Source organism: Bolinopsis microptera, chromosome 8 (assembly GCF_026151205.1).
Source record: "Bolinopsis microptera isolate Bmic1 chromosome 8, MBARI_Bmic_1.0, whole genome shotgun sequence".
Classification (NCBI taxonomy): domain Eukaryota; kingdom Metazoa; phylum Ctenophora; class Tentaculata; order Lobata; family Bolinopsidae; genus Bolinopsis; species Bolinopsis microptera.
Window position 1 is genome coordinate 11,337,966 of NC_087079.1, and position 21,079 is coordinate 11,359,044.

Consider the following 21,079-nt stretch of genomic DNA (forward strand, 5'->3'; position numbering starts at 1 on the left):
TTGTAGCTGGTGATCATATTCAACTTTTTGGAACAGGATTTCTTTCAAGTTTGAGTTTTAAGGTATGAAATCTGGCCTCAAAAGTCTTAGTAAAATACATGTAAAAAAGGGCCAAAAATGGCAGATTTAGGGCTTAAAATGCCTATAACTCAAAAAGTGTCAGGTTTTTGAATTACTTTTACAGAACCGTAATCAGTTTGATGAAACGAAACTTTAAGTTCCAAATTTATAATACCACCTCCCTCGGGATGAACACGTTGAAAGGTGGTGCTTCCTTCCCAGTTTGATAGTAGTTAAGTATGGAATCGAAGCACGGTCTGTGTCTGTTCAAGAAGTAGGCACCCAGTTTCTCGGAGTAGTACTGTTTGCGGCGCTCCTCGTTACCGAGAAGTGTGTTTGGGTTCATGTTGATACAATTTTAAGTGGTGATAAACATTGTGCTTGATACGTTGATGTGTATCTGAAGTTAATCATCATTATTGATGTTATAGCAATGTTTATTGTTATGAGCAAAAACAATTGTATTAATTGTTCGAAATTAGAATCCTATGCACCATCACAAAAAGGTTTTTAAAAAAGCGTTGTTTTGAATTTCTGTTTATTCCCAGCACAGTTTGAATATGTGTGTAAAATTTTATGTATTTTAACAAAGTATGTCTACAAGACTTATGTCCTACAACTAACATGGCTCGAAAGTTTGATTAACTAACGAATTCTATTTGCATTCAAATCCCCCTCCCAATGTTGTTTACTTTATCGATGTATCCGATGTTAATCCCACGCTAAACTGGTAGTGGTAGATACACAGGAAATCACACAGATATAACCCGCAGGAAAACTTAGTTTAACACAAGTCGCAAAATGATAACTAACCAATGAAAACAATTTCAAACTATTCAAACTAACCAGATCATCATCAGGAACGCACTGCTCTTTCGCGTCATGGTTCTTTTCCTGATCGCACTCCTTATCTGAGTTTCTGAAATAACAAATATTTTAGGATTCTTAGTTATGTGTTGAGTTTGATGTTAAGGGGGTATACACTAAAACCTTTTTTGCGGGGATCATTCGGGATTTGATTTCATATTATGAAAATATAGATAAAAATAATAAAATTTGATACATTGGACAATTTTTTAGTATCATTTAACAAAGTATCATTTTTTAAAAAAATTATACAGAATGGTAATCAGCTTGTTAAGCCAATAAGAAAATTATGTAAGACAATTATTCTTCTAAAATCATCTATTTGGTACTAAAAGATTCGTCTTATCAAGCTGATTTCGATTCTGTGAAAATTATTTTTTTAATCCTGACACTTTTTGAGTTATAGGCATTTTAAGCCTTGAATCTGCCACTTTTGGCCCTTTTAAACGATGAATTTTACTAAGTCCTTTGAGTCCAGATGTTATACCTTTAAACTCAAAATTGAGAGAAATCCTGTTCCAAAAAGTTGGATATATGATCATCAGCTACACTCTAAAGAATTTGTGCATCGATATCTTATGACATGGGTGATTGGTAAAATGTATAACTCCAAAAAGTTGGATATGATCACCAGCTACACTCACAAGAAATTTTGAAGCGATATCTTATGACCTGGGTGTTTGGCGAAATATACAACTTTGATAGTAGGCAAAAATATCTTTTATGCTTCTCTCGACCTTGTTTGGTCTGTAACTTCGTCATCTATTGTGTGAGAATTATATCATATTATAAAATTCTTTGACGTGCTTCTTGTACGGATTGTCAATAATGTTCAGTAAAACAATCAGCCAAAAAACGTTTAAAATGACTGAAATATCGGTATTACAGTGACAGACTTCTCAAAATTTTTAAAACTTTCCAAAAAGAAAATACTTTTTTTTTCAATGCATCACACCTTATTGTTTTTATCTATACTTTCATAATATGAAGTCAAATCCCGAATTTCGGCAAACAAGGTTTTGGTGTATGTCCCCTTAATTAAGGGGGAATACACCAAAACTCTCCGAAAACTGTCCAACCCAAATGACCTCATGGGAAGTTTAGTAACCATCTAGCGCACCGTTTCCACACTAAAAAATTGTTTTTGAGGATTCCCATTTATTTAATCGAGCATTTCCTGGTCAAAGTTCATTGTTCGGGAAAGCACAATTTGTTTCATGGAGAGGCTATAAAATCATCATTTCTTGTGGTATCGAGCTGAAACTTTGCAAGAAGTTTATTCATATCTAGTTCAAGATGTGTGTAAAATTTTGATATCGTGTCTGAAAAGGCTGCGTTAAAAAAAGAAAAACAATCGACAATTTTACATTTCAGGCTTGTTTTGACCAAAAATTCCGTCAAGGACCATCGGATTGTTTTGATGCTTGACATAAAATTGTTCTCTGAATTCTGACGCAGTGTTTGATGCCCTCAAAAATTTGTTTATTCAACTGAAAAGTTAATCTTTTGCACTTCAAAGCCAAACAACAAATTTAGGCATATCTTTCGTTTATAACATTTATAGATTTTTCTAAAATTTCGATAGAAATGTGCTAAAAACCTTTAGAAGAGTGCAAAGTAACTGCAACTAGCATATTTATATAATATGAGTTACGAATGACACAACACCCTAAAATGCTTCTTTTTAAATTTATGGGAGAAATTGTAATTTTTTGGCTTTGCAGATAATAGGGTGTGATAATAGCTGATTATGATTCGGTAATCGGTAAAAATGATTTCAAAAACTGAGACTTTTTGAGTTATAGGCATTTTAAGCCCTAAATCTGCCATTTTTGGCCCTTTTTTACATGAATTTTGCTAAGACCTTAGAGGCCCGATTTCATACCTTAAAACTCAAAATTGACAGAAATCCTGTACCAAAAAGTTGGATATGATCACCAGCTACACTCAAAAGAATTTTTGCATCGATATCTTATGACCTGGGTGATTGGAAAAATATACAACTTTGATAGTAGGCAAAAATATCAATTTTGCTTCTCTCGACCTTGTTCGGTTTGTTACTTCGTCATTTATTGTTCAATTATATAATCCTTTGGAGGGCTTCTTGTACGGATTGTAGGGACTACGGGTGGAAGATGAATAATCAAATTCCAACAGCATCGTGTTCCCTTCATTTTACTGATTCCGGGAAGCATTGTCTTTACGCCCCATCATACTGTAGAATGAGATATCGTTCATTTAAAATTGGGTAATTATAGGCCTGTCAAGGATTGCAGCCCAATTAAAAGCTGATAAATTGCAGCTACTTGTGCCATATAAGGGATAACTGAGGTCACCTGACATTCGGTCCTATCATATCACCGCTAATCCTATCACGTGACCTTGGTTCGTAAATCCTCGAGCACGCGATCACATTCGTAACATGGCGTATGCCAACTAGGATATTTTGTGACGTCACCAGAGCTCTAATAATCACCAGAGCACTAATTGAACAGGCCTTACATGAGATGATATAGTGTATCGCGTGTAATTGGATCCAATTACACATTACTTACAATCCGTAACAGATTGTAAGTAATTTTCAGTAACAAAATCAGCCAAAAAACATTCAATATGACTAAATTATCGGTATTTCAGTGACAGACTAGACCAAATTTAAAAAAGTTTCCAAAAAGAATTTTTTTTTCGAAATTGCGTAAATTGAAAATTGTTCAATGTATCAAATTTTATTATTTTTCATCTTATCCCGGCAAAAAAGGTTTTGGTGTACACCCCCTTAACATCAAACTCAACACATAACTAAGAATCCTAAAATATTTGTTATTTCAGAAACTCGGATAAGGAGTGCGATCCGGAAAAGAACCATGAAGTGAAAGAGCAGTGCGTTCCTGATGATGATCTGGTTAGTTTGAATAGTTTGAAATTGTTTTCATTGGTTAGTTTTCATTTTACGACTTGTGTTAAACTAAGTTCTCCTGCGGGTTATTTCTGTGTGATTTCCTGTGTATCTACCACTACCAGTTTAGCATGGGATTAACATCGGATACATCGATAAAGTAAACAACATTGGGAGGGGGATTTGAATGCAAATAAAATTTGTTAGTTAATCAAACTTTCGAGCCATGTTAGTTGTAGAACATAAGTCTTGTAGACATACTTTGTTAAAATACATAAAGTGTTACACACATATTCAAACTGTGTTGGGAACAAACAGAAAGTCAAAACAGCGTTTTTTTAAAGACATATTTGTGATGGTGCTGAGGATTTTAAATTCGTACAAATACAATTGTTTTTGCTCATAACAATTAACATTGCTATTACATCAATAATGATGATTAACTTCAGGTGAACATCAACGTATCAGGCACGATGTATATCACCAGTTACACTTGTCTCAATATGTTCCCAAACACACTTCTCGGTAACGAGGAGCGCCGCAAACAGTACTACTCCGAGAAACTGGATGCCTACTTCTTCAACAGACACAGACCGTGCTTCGATTCCATACTTAACTACTATCAAACTGGAAAGGAAGCGCCACCGTTAAACGTTGATCCGGACGTGTATGCAAAAGAGAAGGAGTTTTTTGGCATAAAGAAAGAACGTGAAGTGGCAGTGTTCATCCCCGAAGGAGGTGGGTCAGATGGGATAGATTGTGTTAATTCTTGCAGGATGAAGGTTCACAATTTCTTACAAGACCCAAGATCGTCCTCCTTAGCTGCTGTTTGGCATGGTTTTGATATAATTTTCATCTGTATATCTATAGCATTATGGTTCTTGAAAGTGAAAAGGCCTATGAAGATCATTTCACGAACAAGAAAAAAACGTCTTCCTACTACAAACCTCTGTTTATCGTTAACTGCATAATCATGGGATTCTTCACCACTGACTTTATGGTCCGGCTTGTAACCTGGCCGAGCCTCCTGGACTTCTGGAAAAATCTGTTCAACGTGTTGGACATTCTATCTATTCTGCCTTTTTATGTCAATTTAATGGTGGATGACAATACCGATAGCGACATAGCGGGTGAGGATAATAAGCAGCACTACGTCGTTCTGAGGGTCTGCCGAATCTTCAGGATCGTGCGAATATTCAAGTTTGTAAGACACTCCCGAGATCTTTTAATCATCATGAAGGCTGTGAGCAACGCCAAACGGGAGCTTATCCTTCTTATATGCTTGCTCTTTATTTTTGTCATCACATTCGGAAGTATTATGTACTACATCGAGGCTGACGCCAACGAAGATTTTAATTCCATTATGAAGAGTTGTTGGTGGGTGATTGTTACCATTACGACCGTGGGATATGGTGACATGTATCCAGTGAGTGTAGGTGGTAAGCTCTTCGGTGGATTCGTCCTCACCCTCGGAATCGTCTTCCTGGCCCTGCCGATGACCATCATTGTATCCAAATTTAGTTTTGTTTACGAGAGGGAAAAGATGTAAACGGTTAAAATGTGTTTAACTGCACGAACAGCATATCTTTAACACGCAATGGAGGAATAGCCATGTCACACGACAGATTAGGAAGAAAAGTCAGATGTAAAAGAGCCTTGAAACGAGAAGGAAAAACTTGTCTCCAAGGACAGATCCGTCAACAGAGGTGACAATAATCCAAGTTAATTAATTATAAGAATCGAAGTGTTACAGTTTCAGCGAAGCTCATATATATCAACTGTGATATACAAATAAATAATTTTCTATATAGAATTTTGCAATTTTTTATTCGTGCATTGATGTCCGCAATTCTGAAAGCAAGCGTGAAATTTGTACGATGTGATTTAGGGAATATTTGCGGAAGAAATGCTTTGCTGCGTTTAGACAATTGGACTAAGTGTTACGTGCTAAGTTCTTATTTATAATTAGTTCGAAGGAAAGACAGAGCGACCACGTATTTTGACGCTCAAATATAGTAATGTCTTGTAGTTTTGCAGGAAATTATTGCAATAAAAATGCATCTTTACTACATTCACTCGCCACAGGGATTAAGTGATGAATTCTTTAGATTTTCTTACACTCCTTCGGAATATGTTTTTATGTTTTACTCAGTCTGTTAAACGTGGTATAAACCTAATTAGAGTACAATGAAAAGGCACGCGCATGTGCGTGTGATCCTTTTGCTGCTAGGTGAGTGGCGAGTGCACGTGCATTGTAATGTTTATAAATATAATTGTATTGTAATTATGTTTATACTACTATAAGGTAGTTGGCACTACTTCAGGCTAAATGGAATAATATGTCACATGTATTGTTGATATTGGGTGCAATGACAGGTCACACGTTGTGAGAACGTCACTGTCATTAGTTGACTATAGTTTTTACACGTTTTTTCCAATTGTTTCCAAATAATTACTATTTCTTGGATTGGCACTCCGCACTTATGTATTCCGATGCGAATCTTATTTAATTGATTCGGGAATTCAACAGTATTATCGTGCATCTGAAAATTACGAGGGTTAAGTTTAAGTCTTGAACGTAAATTATTTCTGTTTCAAGCTTAAGTATTAAGAATCTATTAATTCGTATTTTTAAAAAGTTGAAAAAATGTGGTATTCATAAATACCAAATTTAGAGTATCTTTTACATTTTATGAATAGCAACTACAAATGATTGAAATGACGTGAAACGTGAAAAAAGCGATTTGTAGAAACTTTGAAATTTGGTATTCATGAGTGCCAAATTTGTTAAACTTTTTATAAATACAGCTTATTATGTATTAGATTTTTAAACACCTACATAATAAATGATATACGCTTGCTTTTCTTTATAGGTTCTTACAGTTACATTATATCACAATGCTGTTTAAGGATTCACATTTTATTACTTGTAATTATAATTTGTAATTTGTAAAGTTCGTAGATTCCTCTACAGGGTCATCGAATAGTTCGACCGCCCTTGTTTTACAGTACACTACATTGTAGATGTTCTGAAGGAGTATCCTAAGATTCTTGATCTTTTGGCACAGGCACCCCTCCTCATTTAACCCTCAATCAAGTTTCCTATCATTCGGCTGAGTCGACCGAGGAGATCGCATAGATCCAATGAATCCTTAGCTACTCCCTAGACTGAGTGAAACTGGGATTCGAACCCTGAACCTTCTGTACAGAAGGCGGAAGCTCTAACCACTAGGCCACCCAGCCAGTTCAAACATTATAAGATTGAATTAATGATATAAAGATCATTCAAAATGTTTATTAAAAATGTACAAAAGCCAAAAAATAAAAACTTCACAATTTAAAATGGCAAGTAAAAGCAAAATATGGTTATTAATAATAATACAATTACAAAAAAGCTGATATATTTTATTCGAATAGCATATGAAATTGAGGTATCAACTTCTTTATTGTCAGTAGTAAAAGTAGAATAATAATTTTCAATTTTGCGAGTAACAGTTTCACATACTTCGTTATTACTTCATCACTTGCATCGTTGCCTGCAAAAAGTTATAATTGAATATTGAGCAATCTCATTTATTCATGATTTCATGTTACTGGTGAACGCCATATTCTAGAATCTATTCCACAGAGTCTACGCCGCCATTCATTTCATTTAGGAGTCTATCTTTGAATTTAATTATTTCACCGCTTAGCTTTTGCGACGAACGAACAACTTACACTGCCCGACTCCGTCACAGAAAGATTTGTTTTGGATGCAGTAAAAGTTGTCTAGACACCGGGAATATCCAAGAGAGCATCGGAGTTTGTATTTTGTACCTGGGTTCCTCACCTGAAAAGAAAATTACTCTTTGTTTGAGAAGTTAACTCTATGAACTTCAAATAACTTGGTATAATTCATATATTTTACTTGTACAACATATGACATATAATTATAAGGGAGGACGCACAATTAAATATAGTGTTGCACTGCAACTGTCACCAACATATTCAACCAATGTTGGCAGAAGTACAAGTTGGTGGCAGTAACAAACTGCCACCTGCATAGCCTGCGCTGCACTGCATGAATACCAAAATAGGAAACATCAAGATAGGAAATATAATGGTTGTTATCTTATTCTTAAATGTTTTCAAAAAAGATGATCAATTGTCTATGCAAGTGTTATTTGTTGAATAAAAATAAAATTATTAGTTTTTAAGCTGGTGAAATGTTAACAAGACCTGGTTGAAGGTAAGCCTAAGGTTGATATTATTGTCTCTGCTTTCCTTTCCAGTCATCATGATAATGACAGCCAGATCATGTTTATTTTTAAACCCAACGACGGTTTCAACTTCAAGGGAGATATTACCAGTCCACTGAGCCAGCATATGGTTGGGCTCTTACTAATTCGTTCGCCCAAAAATTATCACATGACTTTGGGTTTTATAGTTTTGCAGCCGAACAAAACGGTTTTACATAAACCTTAATCCCAATTCCCAACCCTAACCCTAACCATAACCCCGAAGCTATCCAAAACCCTAACCACAACCCTAACCCTAACGGTAACCCGAGCCCTAAACAATCGAATTCGTGTTTATCTATACTATAATTTAAACTTGACGAAATTTCCCCGGCAACGGGGACATAGAAGAAAAAACACCGAAAATCGACCTCAAAATGACCCTCTGGTGAAATCAAACCCAGCTCGCAAATGGAGTTGAAACCTCGCCATTTTTAGCAGGGTTGTAGAAAAAGGATAGGAATAGGCTATAGCATTCTTAGAATTTTGATTTAGGCTTTAGATTTTTTATAATTAACGTCGGAAGTGAGGTAAAATAACCGTTAGAATAATGTCGTTATTTTAGCAAAGGTTTACTGCGCTGTTGCGTAGCAACGTTAAAATGCACGTGCGCGAGCAAAAACATCTTAACTACGCGCGTTGTTATGCTGTATGCTACGTCATAATTTCAAAACTAGCTCACATTTACGCTCACGCTATGACTTATATTCATAACTTTGGTTGTGATTGGTATTTTTTGATGCGGTAAAAAGTATCGTTTTGGGAATCCGAATACTAACAACGCTGTCGCCATTGTTAGATAAATTCCATTATGTCTACAGTATAACAGAGCTATATGATGAAGAGAAATTAAAACATAACTGATTTTTAAAATTTCCTCGAACAAAGCTTTGTCAAGAACACACGATCCTAAGGATATCTTGGTGCTGTCAAGTCGGGGCAATATTGCAAAGAATCCCGTGTTCAAGGATTGTCTTCATAACTAGCTATTACTTATTTTCATAGCAATCAATTTTCATATAATAATTTCATATAATGATAATAATTTTGAATTAACATTTTGTCAACCTACGTAAATATCCATTTATTAACCTATTTGATTTAGGATCTAAAGTCATTTGATAGATTATGTCATTTTACCAATTTCATTCAGCACAAATTTCCTTTTTTATTTATCACAATTCTTTCATACGTAAAAACTTCAATTTGAACAGATCTATCAAATGAGACGATGAGGGACCTGACATTTACCGAAATGATTCAAATGTGTAATTCATATATTTTCAGTGAAGCAGGGTTCGGGAACTAAAGCATATTTGTTGGATTGTTTGACCATTGACTAGCGATGACCGATAAATACCTATATATATTTATAACTTTGGTTGTGATTGAAATTTTTTGATGCGGTAAAAAGTATTGTTTTGGGGCTATATGATGAAAAGAAATTAAAACATAACTGATGCTTAAAATTTCCTCGAACAAAGCTTTCGACTAGCGGCGGGTTTCTAGTGGCTTATAACTTAGCCTGTCACGTGACAAAAACAGTTTTTTGCCCATAGCTCTCCAGGGAAGCATTTTTACCCTACGTCGTGGGGGGGGGGGGCTGATTCGGAATCAGCGTCCAAAAATACACCGATCAAGATCGCTGTTACATCCTCAGGGCCTTAACACAAGAATTTTCTTAAAATTAAAATTTGGGCGAGTGATTTAGTGGGACTGGGAGCGATTTGGTTGTAGTCATGAGTCAGGTGGAGTGCCATCATAAATCGTAATGAACGAGCGTGCTTATAGTTATAAATATAAATCACTCTACAGTCGATCTTCGAGATTGTTCTAAAGGGACCCCCAATAGTTGTAATCAACTTCAATCGATGTATTTTCGGACGTTGATTCCGAATCACCCCCCATGACATAGGGTCAAAATGCTCCCCTGACGAGATATTGGCGAAAAACTGTCTCGATCACGTGATATGACCGTATAAGGAAGTTAGTCTAATTTCTCGTTAGGGTTAGGGTTTCAGCATATGCTTTTGCTAAGGATTGGGTAAGGGTTAGGGTCGGGATCAGATTAGAGGGTTAGGGTTTCGAATAGTCGTACAGGACCAGCTAGAGAACGGGTTGAAAAAGTCACGTGACAGTCGAGTGTAGAGTGATTAATCATTATCCCGTAATGAAGCTGTTCGCATTCAAATATGAATATTTTATACCTGAAAGCGGTGGTTCGGAAGTCAGAACCTAGCGGATTTAGGAAAGAGCAACAAATACATTTTTTTAGTTTTACCTGGCAATCCCAGGCTCGGTGTTTATAAACAAACGTTAAAAATATGGCAGATTGACAGGCTGAGCGCTACCCAGTTATAAACGCGCCTGATCAGCTGTTGTATCACGTGGTGACCCCCACGGTCGCTTCACTATAGTGTCTATAGTGTCTTCGACGATACAGGGGGAGCCGCGCACGAATTTGAAATTATGACGTAGCATACAGCATAACAACGCGCGTAGTTAAGATGTTTTTGCTCGCGCACGTGCATTTTAACGTTGCTACGCAACAGCGCAGTAAACCTTTGCTAAAATAACGACATTATTCTAACGGTTATTTTACCTCACTTCCGACGTTAATTATAAAAAATCTAAAGCCTAAATCAAAATTCTAAAAATGCTATAGCCTATTCCTATCCTTTTTCTACAACCCTGCTAAAAATGGCGAGGTTTCAACTCCATTTGCGAGCTGGGTTTGATTTCACCAGAGGGTCATTTTGAGGTCGATTTTCGGTGTTTTTTCTTCTATGTCCCCGTTGCCGGGGAAATTTCGTCAAGTTTAAATTATAGTATAGATTTACACACGCAATCTAGCTGGTGGATCAGGTTCAATTGACAATATGATATTGATCAGTTGGATCCAATGTGGTCTTACTATAATCTGTGATAATGGTACCAACTTTTTGAACTTGTGCAAGTTAAGATGATTGTGCAACTCACGAATTCTGGTATATTTTGAATAACGATCTATTGGATAAAAAGTTATTCACTTGAACGTGTAGTTTAGTAAGTTGGTTAGCAGAAGGTTTTTTGATTCGTCCTCTGAAATGTACTTTTGTCCTTGTTTGGTGTTTACTCTGAAATGATAAAACTGCTGCAAGATTATGAAAGTGTTGAATAATCTTTTATGAGTACGGTACTATAATATATTCTATACTTCAATCCAAGTATAAGAAACAAAATTCTGAATACATTGTTAGCAATAACCAATTCAACCAGTAAATGTGAACGTATACTCAACTACCACTACCAGTGTAATTATATAATAGCTTATAACTTGTTCAGAACCGACTGTATCCAGGATTTGAAGTAAGAAACGTCAGTGTTCACATCAAAGGAATTCTCGTCAGGATCCTCTGCTTACTATTCCTAACTGAACCCATTTGTCTTAACTTTGATCGTGATGAGAGGTCCACCTGTACGAGGGAAACCATAATTTCGAAAAATGCACTTTGACCCGGAAATGCTCGATTACAAAAATTTGAATCCTCAAAAACAATTTTTTGTGTGTGGAAATGGTGCGCTAGATAGTTACTAAACTTTCTATGAGGTCAGTTGGGTTGAACAGTTTCGAACAGTTTTACTGTTTTACTTTTAGTATAACATCAAAATCAACAAATAACTAAGAATCCTTAAATATTTGTTATTTCAGAAACTCGGATAAAGAGTACGATCCGGAAAAGAACGATGAAGTGAAAGAGCAGTGCGTTCCTGATGATGATCTGGTTAGTTTGCAAAGTTTGAAATTGTTTTCATTGGTTAGTTTTCATTTTGCGACTTGTGTTAAACTAAGTTCTCCTGCGGGTTATTTCTGTGTGATTTCCTGTGTATCTACCACTACCACTGGTAGTGGTAGATACACAGGAAATCACACTGGTAGTACCAGTTTAGCGTGGGATTAACATCGGATACATCGATAAAGTAAACAACATTGGGAGGGGGATTTGAATGCAAATAAAATTTGTTAGTTAATCAAAATTTCGAGCCATGTTAGTTGTAGGACATAAGTCTTGTAGACATACTTTGTTAAAATACATTAAATTTCACACACATATTCAAACTGTGTTGGGAACAAACAGAAAGTCAAAACAGCGTTTTTTTTAAGACATTTTTGTGATGGTGCTGAGGAGTTTAAATTCGTGCAAATACAATTGTTTTTGCTCATAACAATTAACATTGCTATTACATCAATAATTATGATTAACTTCAGGTGAACATCAACGTATCAGGCACGATGTATATCACCAGTTACACTTGTCTCAATATGTTCCCAAACACACTTCTCGGTAACGAGGAGCGCCGCAAACAGTACTACTCCGAGAAACTGGGTGCCTACTTCTTCAACAGACACAAACCGTGCTTCGATTCCATACTTCACTACTATCAAACTGGAAAGGAAGCGCCACCGTTAAACGTTGATCCGGACGTGTATGCAAAAGAGAAGGAGTTTTTTGGTATAAAGAAAAAACGTGAAGTGGCAGTGTTCATCCCCGAGGGAGGTGGGTCAGATGGGATAGATTGTGTTAATTCTTGCAGGATGAAGGTTCACAATTTCTTACAAGACCCAAGATCGTCCTCCTTAGCTGCTGTTTGGCATGGTTTTGATATACTTTTCATCTGTATATCTATAGCATTTATGGTTCTTGAAAGTGAAAAGACGTATGAAGATCATTTCACGAACAAGAAAAAAACGTCTTCCTACTACAAACCTCTGTTTGTCGTTAACTGCATAATCATGGGATTCTTCACCACTGACTTTATGGTCCGGCTTGTAACCTGGCCGAGCCTCCTGGACTTCTGGAAAAATCTGTTCAACGTGTTGGACATTCTATCTATTCTGCCTTTTTATGTCAATTTAATGGTGGATGACAATACCGATAGCGACATAGCGGGTGAGGATAATAAGCAGCACTACGTCGTTCTGAGGGTCTGCCGAATCTTCAGGATCGTGCGAATATTCAAGTTTGTAAGACACTCCCGAGATCTTTTAATCATCATGAAGGCTGTGAGCAACGCCAAACGGGAGCTTATTCTTCTTATGTGCTTGCTCTTTATTTTTGTCATCACATTCGGAAGTATTATGTACTACATCGAGGCTACCGCCAACCCAGATTTTGATTCCATTATGAAGAGTTGTTGGTGGGTGATTGTTACCATTACGACCGTGGGATATGGTGACATGTATCCATTGAGTGTAGGTGGTAAGCTCTTCGGTGGATTCGTCCTCACCCTCGGAATCGTCTTCCTGGCCCTGCCGATGACCATCATTGTATCCAAATTTAGTTTTGTTTACGAGAGGGAAAAGATGTAAACGGTTAAAATGTGTTTAACTGCACGAACAGCATATCTATTACACGCAATGGAGGAATAGCCATGTCACACGACAGATTAGGAAGACAAGTCAGATGTAAAAGAGCCTTGAAACGAGAAGGAAACACTTGTCTCCAAGGACAGATCCGTATTGTGACTTAACAGAGGTGACAATAATCCAGGTTAATTAATTATATGGATCGAAGTGTTACAGTTTCAGCAAAGCTCATATATATCAACTGTGATATACAAAAAAATATTTTTCTAAATAGAATTTTGCAATTTTTTATTCGTGCATTGATGTCCGCAATTCTGAAAACAAACGTGAAATTTTGACGCTCTAATTTAGGGAATATTTGCGGAAGAAATTTTTTGCTGCGTTTAGACAATTGGACTAAATGTTACGTGCTAAGTTCTTATTTATAATTAGTTCGAAGGAAAGGCAGAGCAACCACGTATTTTGACGCTCAAATAGTAATGTCTTGTACTTGTAGTTGTGCAGGTTATTAATATTATTGCAATAAAAATGCATCTTTGACTTTACTACATTCACTCGCCACAGGGATTAAGTGATGAATTCTTTAGATTTTCTTACACTCCCTCGGAATATGTTTTTATGTTTTACTCAGTCTGTTAAACGTGGTATAAACCTAATTATAGTACAATGAAAAAACACGCGCATGTGCGAGTGATCCTTTTGCTGCTAGGTGAGTGGCGATCAGTGCACGTGCATTATAATGTTTATAAATATAATTGTATTGTAATTATGTTTATAAATATAATTGTATTGTAATTATGTTTATAAATATAATTGTATTGTAATTATGTTTATACTACTATAAGGTAGTTGGCACTACTTCAGGCTAAATGGAATAATATGTCACATGTATTGTTGATATTGGGTGCAATGACAGGTCACACGTAGTGAGAACGTCACTGTCATTAGTTGACTATAGTTTTTACACGTTTTTTCCAATTTGTTTCCAAGTGATAACTATTTCTTGGATTGGCACTTATGTATTCCGATGCGAATCTTTTTTAATTGATTCGGGATTTCAACAGTATTATCGTGCTTCTGAAAATTACGATGGTTGACTTTGAGTCTTGAATGTAAATTATTTCTGTTTGAATCTAAGTATTAAAGTATTAAGAATCTATTAAGTCGTATTTTTTTTAAAAGTTAAAAATATTTGGTATTCATAAATACCAAATTTAGAGTTTTCTTTTACATTTTATGAATAGCAACTACCTTTTGCTAATAGTAATGGCTAATTCTAAGTTATTGCTAGGTAGTTGCTAATTTTGATATATCTCCGGTTGTAATGATCCCAAAAGGTTCCGGTTTATCTTTTGGCGAGGAAAAACTTTCTCTTCAACAACATTTTTATAAAATTATTGTTTAATTGGATAATTAGCTAATTGGTGGATAAAAAATCAAAAAATAATTGATGCCAAAAATTATTGAAGTGACGTGAAACGTGAAAAAAAGGTGATTTATAGAAACACATGAAAAAATGTTTGCTAGGCAATGCTTAGAAAAAAATTATTCCTCGCCGGAAGATATTAATTGCTAAGGGAAAGTAGTTGGTATTCATAAAAAGAATTGGAATTTGGTATTGATGTCAATTGCCAAATTTAACTTTTTATGAATACGGCTTATTATGTATTAGATTTTTAATCTACATAGCAAATGATATACGCTTGCTTTGCGCTTTTCTTTATAGGTTCTTACAGTTACAATATATCACAATGCTGTTCAAGGATTCACATTTTATTACTTTTACAACATTATAAGATTGAATTAATGATATAAAGATCATTCAAAATGTTTATTAAAAATGTACAAAAGCAAAAAATAAAAACTTCACAATTTAAAATGGCAAGTAAAAGCAAAATATGGTTATTAATACAATCACAAAAAAGCTAATATATTTAATTCGAATAGCAGATGAAATTGAGGTGTCAACTTCTTTATTGTCAGTAGTAAAAGTAGAATAATTAGTTTCATTTTTGCGAGTAACAGTTTCACATACTTCGTTTACCTCATCACTTGCATCGTTGCCTGCAAAAAGTTATAATTGAATATTGAGCAATCTCATTTATTCATGATTTCATGTTACTGGTGAACACCATATTCTAGAATCTATTCCACAGAGTCTACGCCGCCAGTCATTTCATTTAAGAGTCTATCTTTGAATTTTAATTATTTCACCGCTTAGTTCTTGCGAGAAACGAACAACTTACACTGCCCGACTCCGTCACAGAAAGATTTGTTTTGGATGCAGTAAAAGTTGTCTAGACACCGGGAATATCCAAGAGAGCACCGGAGTTTGTATCTTGTACCTGGGTTCCTCACCTGAAAAGAAAATTACTCTTTGTTATTTGTTTATTGTTATTCGTTAAATAAAGATAAAATTGTTAGTTTTTAAGCTGGTGAAATGTTCACAAGACCTGGTTGAAGGTAAGGTTGATATGATTGTCTCTGCTTTCCTTTCCAGTCATGATAATGACTGTCAGTTCTTGATTTTCAAACCCGACGACGGTTTCAAGGGAGATATTACCAGTCCACTGAGCCAGCATTTGGTTGTAGTCAAGTGGAGAGCCATCATAGATCGTAATGAAGCTGTTCGCATTCAAATAGGAATCTTTTATACCTGAAAGCGGTGGTTCAGAAGTCAGAACCTAGCGGATTTACGATAGAGCAACAAGTACATTTTCTTAGTTTTATACCTGGCGATCCCAGGCTCAGTGTTTATAAATAAACATTAAAGATATGGCGGATTGACAGGCTGAGCACTGCCCAGTTATAAACACACTTGCGCGATTTGAAAATTACAATAATTAGGACATTATTATTGGGGATATTATAACTGTGGTAAATACTAAATCTCCCAAACCACGTACTGGAGCGCGTGCATTCTTAACTTTTAAAAGAATTTACACACGCAATCTAGCTGGTGATCAGTTGGATCCAATGTGGTCTTACTATAATCTGTGATACTTATAATGGTACCAACATTTTGAACTTGTGCAAGTTTAGATGATCGTGCAACTCACGAATTCTAGTATATTTTGAATAACGATCTTTTGGATAAAAAGTTATTCGCTTGAACGTGTAGTTTGGTAAGTTGGTTAGCAGAAGGTTTTTTGATTCGTCCTCCGAAATGTACTTTTGTCCTTGTTTGGTGTTTACTCTGAAATGATAAAACTGCAAGATTATGAAAGTGTTGAATTATCTTTTATGGGTACGGTACTACTTCAATTCAAGCAAAGGAAACAAAATTATGAATACATTGTTAGCAATAACCGATTCAACCAGTAGATGTGAACGTCTACTCAACTACCAGTGTAATTATATAGTAGCTAACTTGTTCAGAACCGACTGTATCCAGGATTTGAAGTAAGAAACGTCAGTGTTCACATCAAAGGAACTCTCGTCAGGATCCTCTGCTCCCCAACTTACTATTCCTAACTGAACCCATTTGTCTTTAACTTTTGTGATTAGAGGTCCACCTGTACGAGGGAAACCATAATTTTACTTCATCAATTGGTTTTATCAAGACACTTATTTTACTTCGGTGTATTCCAACAGCCACATTGTTACACAAGTGCAACCAGCCAATTACAGGAAGCCGAAGGATTTTTTTGGCCAGTGACGGTTAAGGTAGTGTGTACCATACTTTCTTCGCCCAAAACTTTGCTGCAATGTGCAGCTCCTCATTTAACCCTCACACCCTATTTCTCGGGTATTCGGCTGAGTAGACCGGGGGGCTGCATAGACCACTCAGGATCGACGACGCTCACCCCACGACCAGGCTTGACACACTCTGCAACCCCTTTTGATTGCCGGCCGTGCACGAGAGGTATACAACGTGTAGCAAGACCAGGCAGACAGTGGGATTCGAACTCGCAACCTAACGATTGTAAGGCTGGCGTTCTAACCAACTGCGCTACCTGGCCGTAAAATGTTTGAACAAACAATCTAACTCAACACAGATTAATTTGTATCACTTACAATAATAAAATTAAATCTCAAGATTACAAGAATCCCGACAAGCGATACCAACACTCCACTAACCAGAATCTCCAATAGCACTGTGTTTCTCCATAGGTTTGATCCCTGTACACATCATACCAGGCACAAACTGGTCTCCGTAACTTCCCGTACACTGCTCACGTGACCTCACTTCGTAGTTCAGCTTCTGTGAAGTCAATAAATCAGCTTCTGAGAAGTTTTGGAACAACCATTTCATTGTTATATTCTTTTTAAACACTTATAATTTCACAGTTTCATTTCTTCTGAAAGCCTATTTTATACAACAAACAACAAAAAAGGGTGCGGCCAGCTGGAACCATGCATCACTCCCACGACTTTTTACCGTGACGGTATAAACACAAAAGCTATTGTATTCTTGAACAATGAACATAGTCTATAATAAACGGTGTGTTAAATCACAGGCCGTTTCATTTGTTTGACAGGTAAGAATCAATAACACTCTCTACATTTTTCTACTGGTAAAATGAAATGTACCAGTGGAGTTACACTGCGACACTGTTTAAACTCGGAAAATAGAAATGAAAGCGTCAATAAAATAATTTTAGTGTCGCTTAGTCCATTGTCATGACAAGTACAACATCTCCACTAGTTTACCCATGACCGGGATACAAAACCAATCGGAAATTTGTTAGAAGTAAGTTGATAGTGATACCTAACGTAATTTAATCACTCTATCGGCTCTAAGTTCTCCAGCTCCGAGTTATCTGTTTCGACTTTCGATCTTGAAAGCAAGTAGTGACAAAGCCTGAGAACATTGGGACACCCAAAAAGTTTGAAGCCATGAATTTAGAGTTCAGACCAAAACTTGAAACGAATTTAACCAAGAATCTTACTGTGCGCCCAAATTAGCCTGGAAAGTTATGTGTAATACAGCGGCCTACAGGTCTTATTATTGATATACATTATATATATACATGTGTATTATACATGTGTATACCCTACCTGAAGCACGTGCGAAGTATGTTCCTCCTCCGTAAGACCCCACCCTACCACAGTAACTAGGCTACCCTCCGTGTAAAGCATGTCTTCCTCCTTAGGAAGAGACACAGCTGCTGTATACTTGTCAAATAGGAGGTCATTTTCAAGAACGATCACTGCTATGTCGTTCACTACTCTGGGGATTTAATGTTGGTTTAAAATTTTGCCTGTATATGTTCATAATTATTATTAAAACAGTCGCCTTGTCTTGTTTTATTCAGAACATAATTGATAAGTTAATTAGAAAGATGCTTCTTTCAATCACAAAATTAATGCGGAAGAGCATACCCAAAAAATGTTACATAACTTCCTACCTGTAAGAATCATAATCCTCATGAACAATGATGGCTTTGACGGAGCCAAATTGTTGGTTATCAGTGTCAAAATTATCAAGATCTCCCGTCCACACACCTAACTGTGTGAGACAACTTTACAGTCTGTGTAAGAAAACAAAATAAGAAGAACCCCTATTGTACATAAGATAAGATTTACAGAACTTTGTTTATTTACAAAACTCTAAATGCTTAATGAATACACTTGCAGGTACCACCCGTATTCACACCCAGAATTGAGTTTAGTCATTTTCCAATAGGAGATTGGGGACGGGTTCTATAAACAAACAAACAAACAAACAAGATAACAAGATAGGAAGAACCCCTATTCTTATCACTCAATTTGTCTCCTAACAATATATTTCCTATTTTTTCCTATGGTAGATCAATATGATCCCGAGAAGGGTTCTGAATATTACCTGTATAATTATACGGCTATGTATAATACCTGTACAGGATGGTAAATCTGGTCCTGCGACTCCTCCCATCCCAGTCCTGACACGTCTCTTACTACACAGTGAGCAGCAGTCAGTATTATGTTGGTTGCTAGGATACTTCCTCCGCACAGATTCTGTGTCATTACTCCTTCCTCATTAAATGCTATGTCTGCTAGCACTTGAGCCTTTAAACAGGTAGGTATAATATGTTACTGGAGGTGACAGTAACAATGATAAGTATAATTAGTGCAATAAGTATAATTACTTAGTATAAAATTAATTAGTACAATAAGTAACCGCTATTTATTATTATATCAAGTATCAACACAGTTATACTGTAATGTTATTGCAGTAATGCTTACACTAACACGTCTTGTACGCGGACTAACCATGAATGGAAACTCCCCAATAACGGCATCATCTCCATTGTAAATACGAGGCTGTATCCCTCTCGGAGAGTAACCTCTCGGAGAGTAACCTCTTTCACTTCCTGATACAACTCCGCCCAGAAAAGTCCACAGTACGAGCTGGAATGTTAGAGTTTGGAGAAAATATTCCTCATCTATTTGGGTATTCAACGTGTGCAACTTTATAATCATATCTATACTAATAATCCCAAAAAATCCGTGTGTATGAGTGTATGTGTGTATGTGTGTGTGCATTTCCGAACGGTTTAATCAAGAAAACGGTAAGGGGTCGTTCACATATTACGTAATCATTTTTTTGAAAATTTTGACCCCCCCCCCCCCCACTCCGTAATCAGTTTTACACGTAGCTATTGTGTCAAAATTACACTTGCGTAATCATTCGGAAACCCCCCCCCCTCCCTCAGCTGATTACGTAATATGTGAACGACCCCTAAGAGTTATGGGACTGGTTTTTTCGGTATAGTTTCGACAAAACTATGATGAAATGTTTTTTAAATCGGCCGTTGGTAACTGGTTTAATTGATGGTTAAAATCCTCCACATAACCATTTCTTATTCCTGTCATCTTTGACATTGAATTAGAATGTTTTGAACTTAAAACTTTAAAATATGCCTGCTGCTGAACTACTTTCGATGAGTCTTAATGCCTGGAAAAACATTAAAGGGGGTATAATAGCAACAGTATAGGGGGTAAATAGTATAGTGAGTCGGCTGTCGTGCCTGCCAGCACTGTGATAACTGATAAGCATGTCGTTCATGTTATATAAATTGAAGAAAAGTTAGAAACAATTAATAAATAAAATTCTTACCCAGTACATTCCTCAAAATAATTATGACAGGTTTCTTTTATTAAACAGCTTTGGCGTCGAAACTAAAAGCCACACTTCACAGACAATTGTCAAAAAGGTGGATTTAAGGCACTTAAAGTTAAGCTGTTTATCTCGAGGTATACCGTTTAAATAGCGATCTTTGATCTTGGTCTGCAAACAACAAAGCGAAAATAACGTAATTTTGAAAACGAACGTCGCTTTAACCGGTCATGTCAAAGACGATGAGTGTAAGTAATAGTTAATGGATCTGGCATTGCGTCACTGTTAATTAGGTCGCTAGGATCAACAAATACTGTTGTTAATGTTATAGTTATCTTTATTCATATTGCAACTGTCAATACCGACTAGAAAATACATGCAACTATCAATATAACGAAGTAAACATAATACACTATGTCACTATCGGTATCAATATTAATGTAATGAACTAATGAAGTGAAGGCACTAGGCAGTTAGTGTGTCTTCAATTTCAGAACACACAAGAAATTATAAGGGAAAGTTTAGATCTGCAGTCATAAAATCTCAAACCAAAGGACTTCCTAATTTCTAATTTCAGCACGCAATCTAAT

General features: G+C 36.1%; 3 protein-coding genes across 9 annotated transcripts in view; 2 read left to right on the forward strand and 1 right to left on the reverse strand.

Moving 5' to 3' along the window:
• The window catches only part of LOC134819648 (potassium voltage-gated channel subfamily A member 6-like), a 38,348-nt gene extending 31,533 nt beyond the window's left edge, over positions 1-6,815 (forward strand). For all 4 annotated transcript variants that reach the window (XM_063829706.1, XM_063829703.1, XM_063829704.1 and 1 more), the window contains exons 2-3: positions 3,757-3,829; positions 4,273-6,815. In XM_063829706.1, coding sequence (XP_063685776.1) covers positions 3,757-3,829; positions 4,273-4,794 — 595 coding nt within the window. In that variant the 3' untranslated portion in view covers positions 4,795-6,815. The remainder of the gene's footprint in view (positions 1-3,756; positions 3,830-4,272) is intronic.
• Positions 1-15,243, forward strand: part of LOC134819642 (potassium voltage-gated channel subfamily A member 2-like) — a 114,442-nt gene extending 99,199 nt beyond the window's left edge. For both annotated transcript variants that reach the window (XM_063829694.1, XM_063829695.1), the window contains 2 exons: positions 11,792-11,864; positions 12,350-15,243. In XM_063829694.1, the coding sequence (XP_063685764.1) occupies positions 11,792-11,864; positions 12,350-13,450 (1,174 nt within the window). In that variant the 3' untranslated portion in view covers positions 13,451-15,243. The remainder of the gene's footprint in view (positions 1-11,791; positions 11,865-12,349) is intronic.
• A 76-nt stretch (positions 15,244-15,319) lies between these two features.
• On the reverse strand, positions 15,320-20,962 carry LOC134819641 (trypsin-1-like). Of its 3 annotated transcripts, XM_063829688.1 has the most exons (11): positions 20,490-20,962; positions 19,643-19,780; positions 19,265-19,438; positions 18,799-18,899; positions 18,449-18,620; positions 17,528-17,651; positions 16,818-16,962; positions 16,507-16,643; positions 15,901-16,103; positions 15,694-15,805; positions 15,320-15,511 (listed from the first exon to the last, which is right to left on the reverse strand). In XM_063829688.1, exons 1-11 carry the CDS (start codon positions 20,496-20,498, stop codon positions 15,321-15,323), a joined length of 1,506 nt encoding a protein of 501 aa, XP_063685758.1. In that variant the 5' UTR covers positions 20,499-20,962; the 3' UTR covers position 15,320. The 3 variants fall into 3 exon arrangements, with proteins under 3 accessions (XP_063685758.1, XP_063685760.1, XP_063685761.1); XM_063829690.1 differs by having other exon boundaries at positions 15,320-15,805; XM_063829691.1 differs by lacking the exon at positions 15,320-15,511 and having other exon boundaries at positions 15,716-15,822.
• Positions 20,963-21,079: the final 117 nt, after the last annotated feature.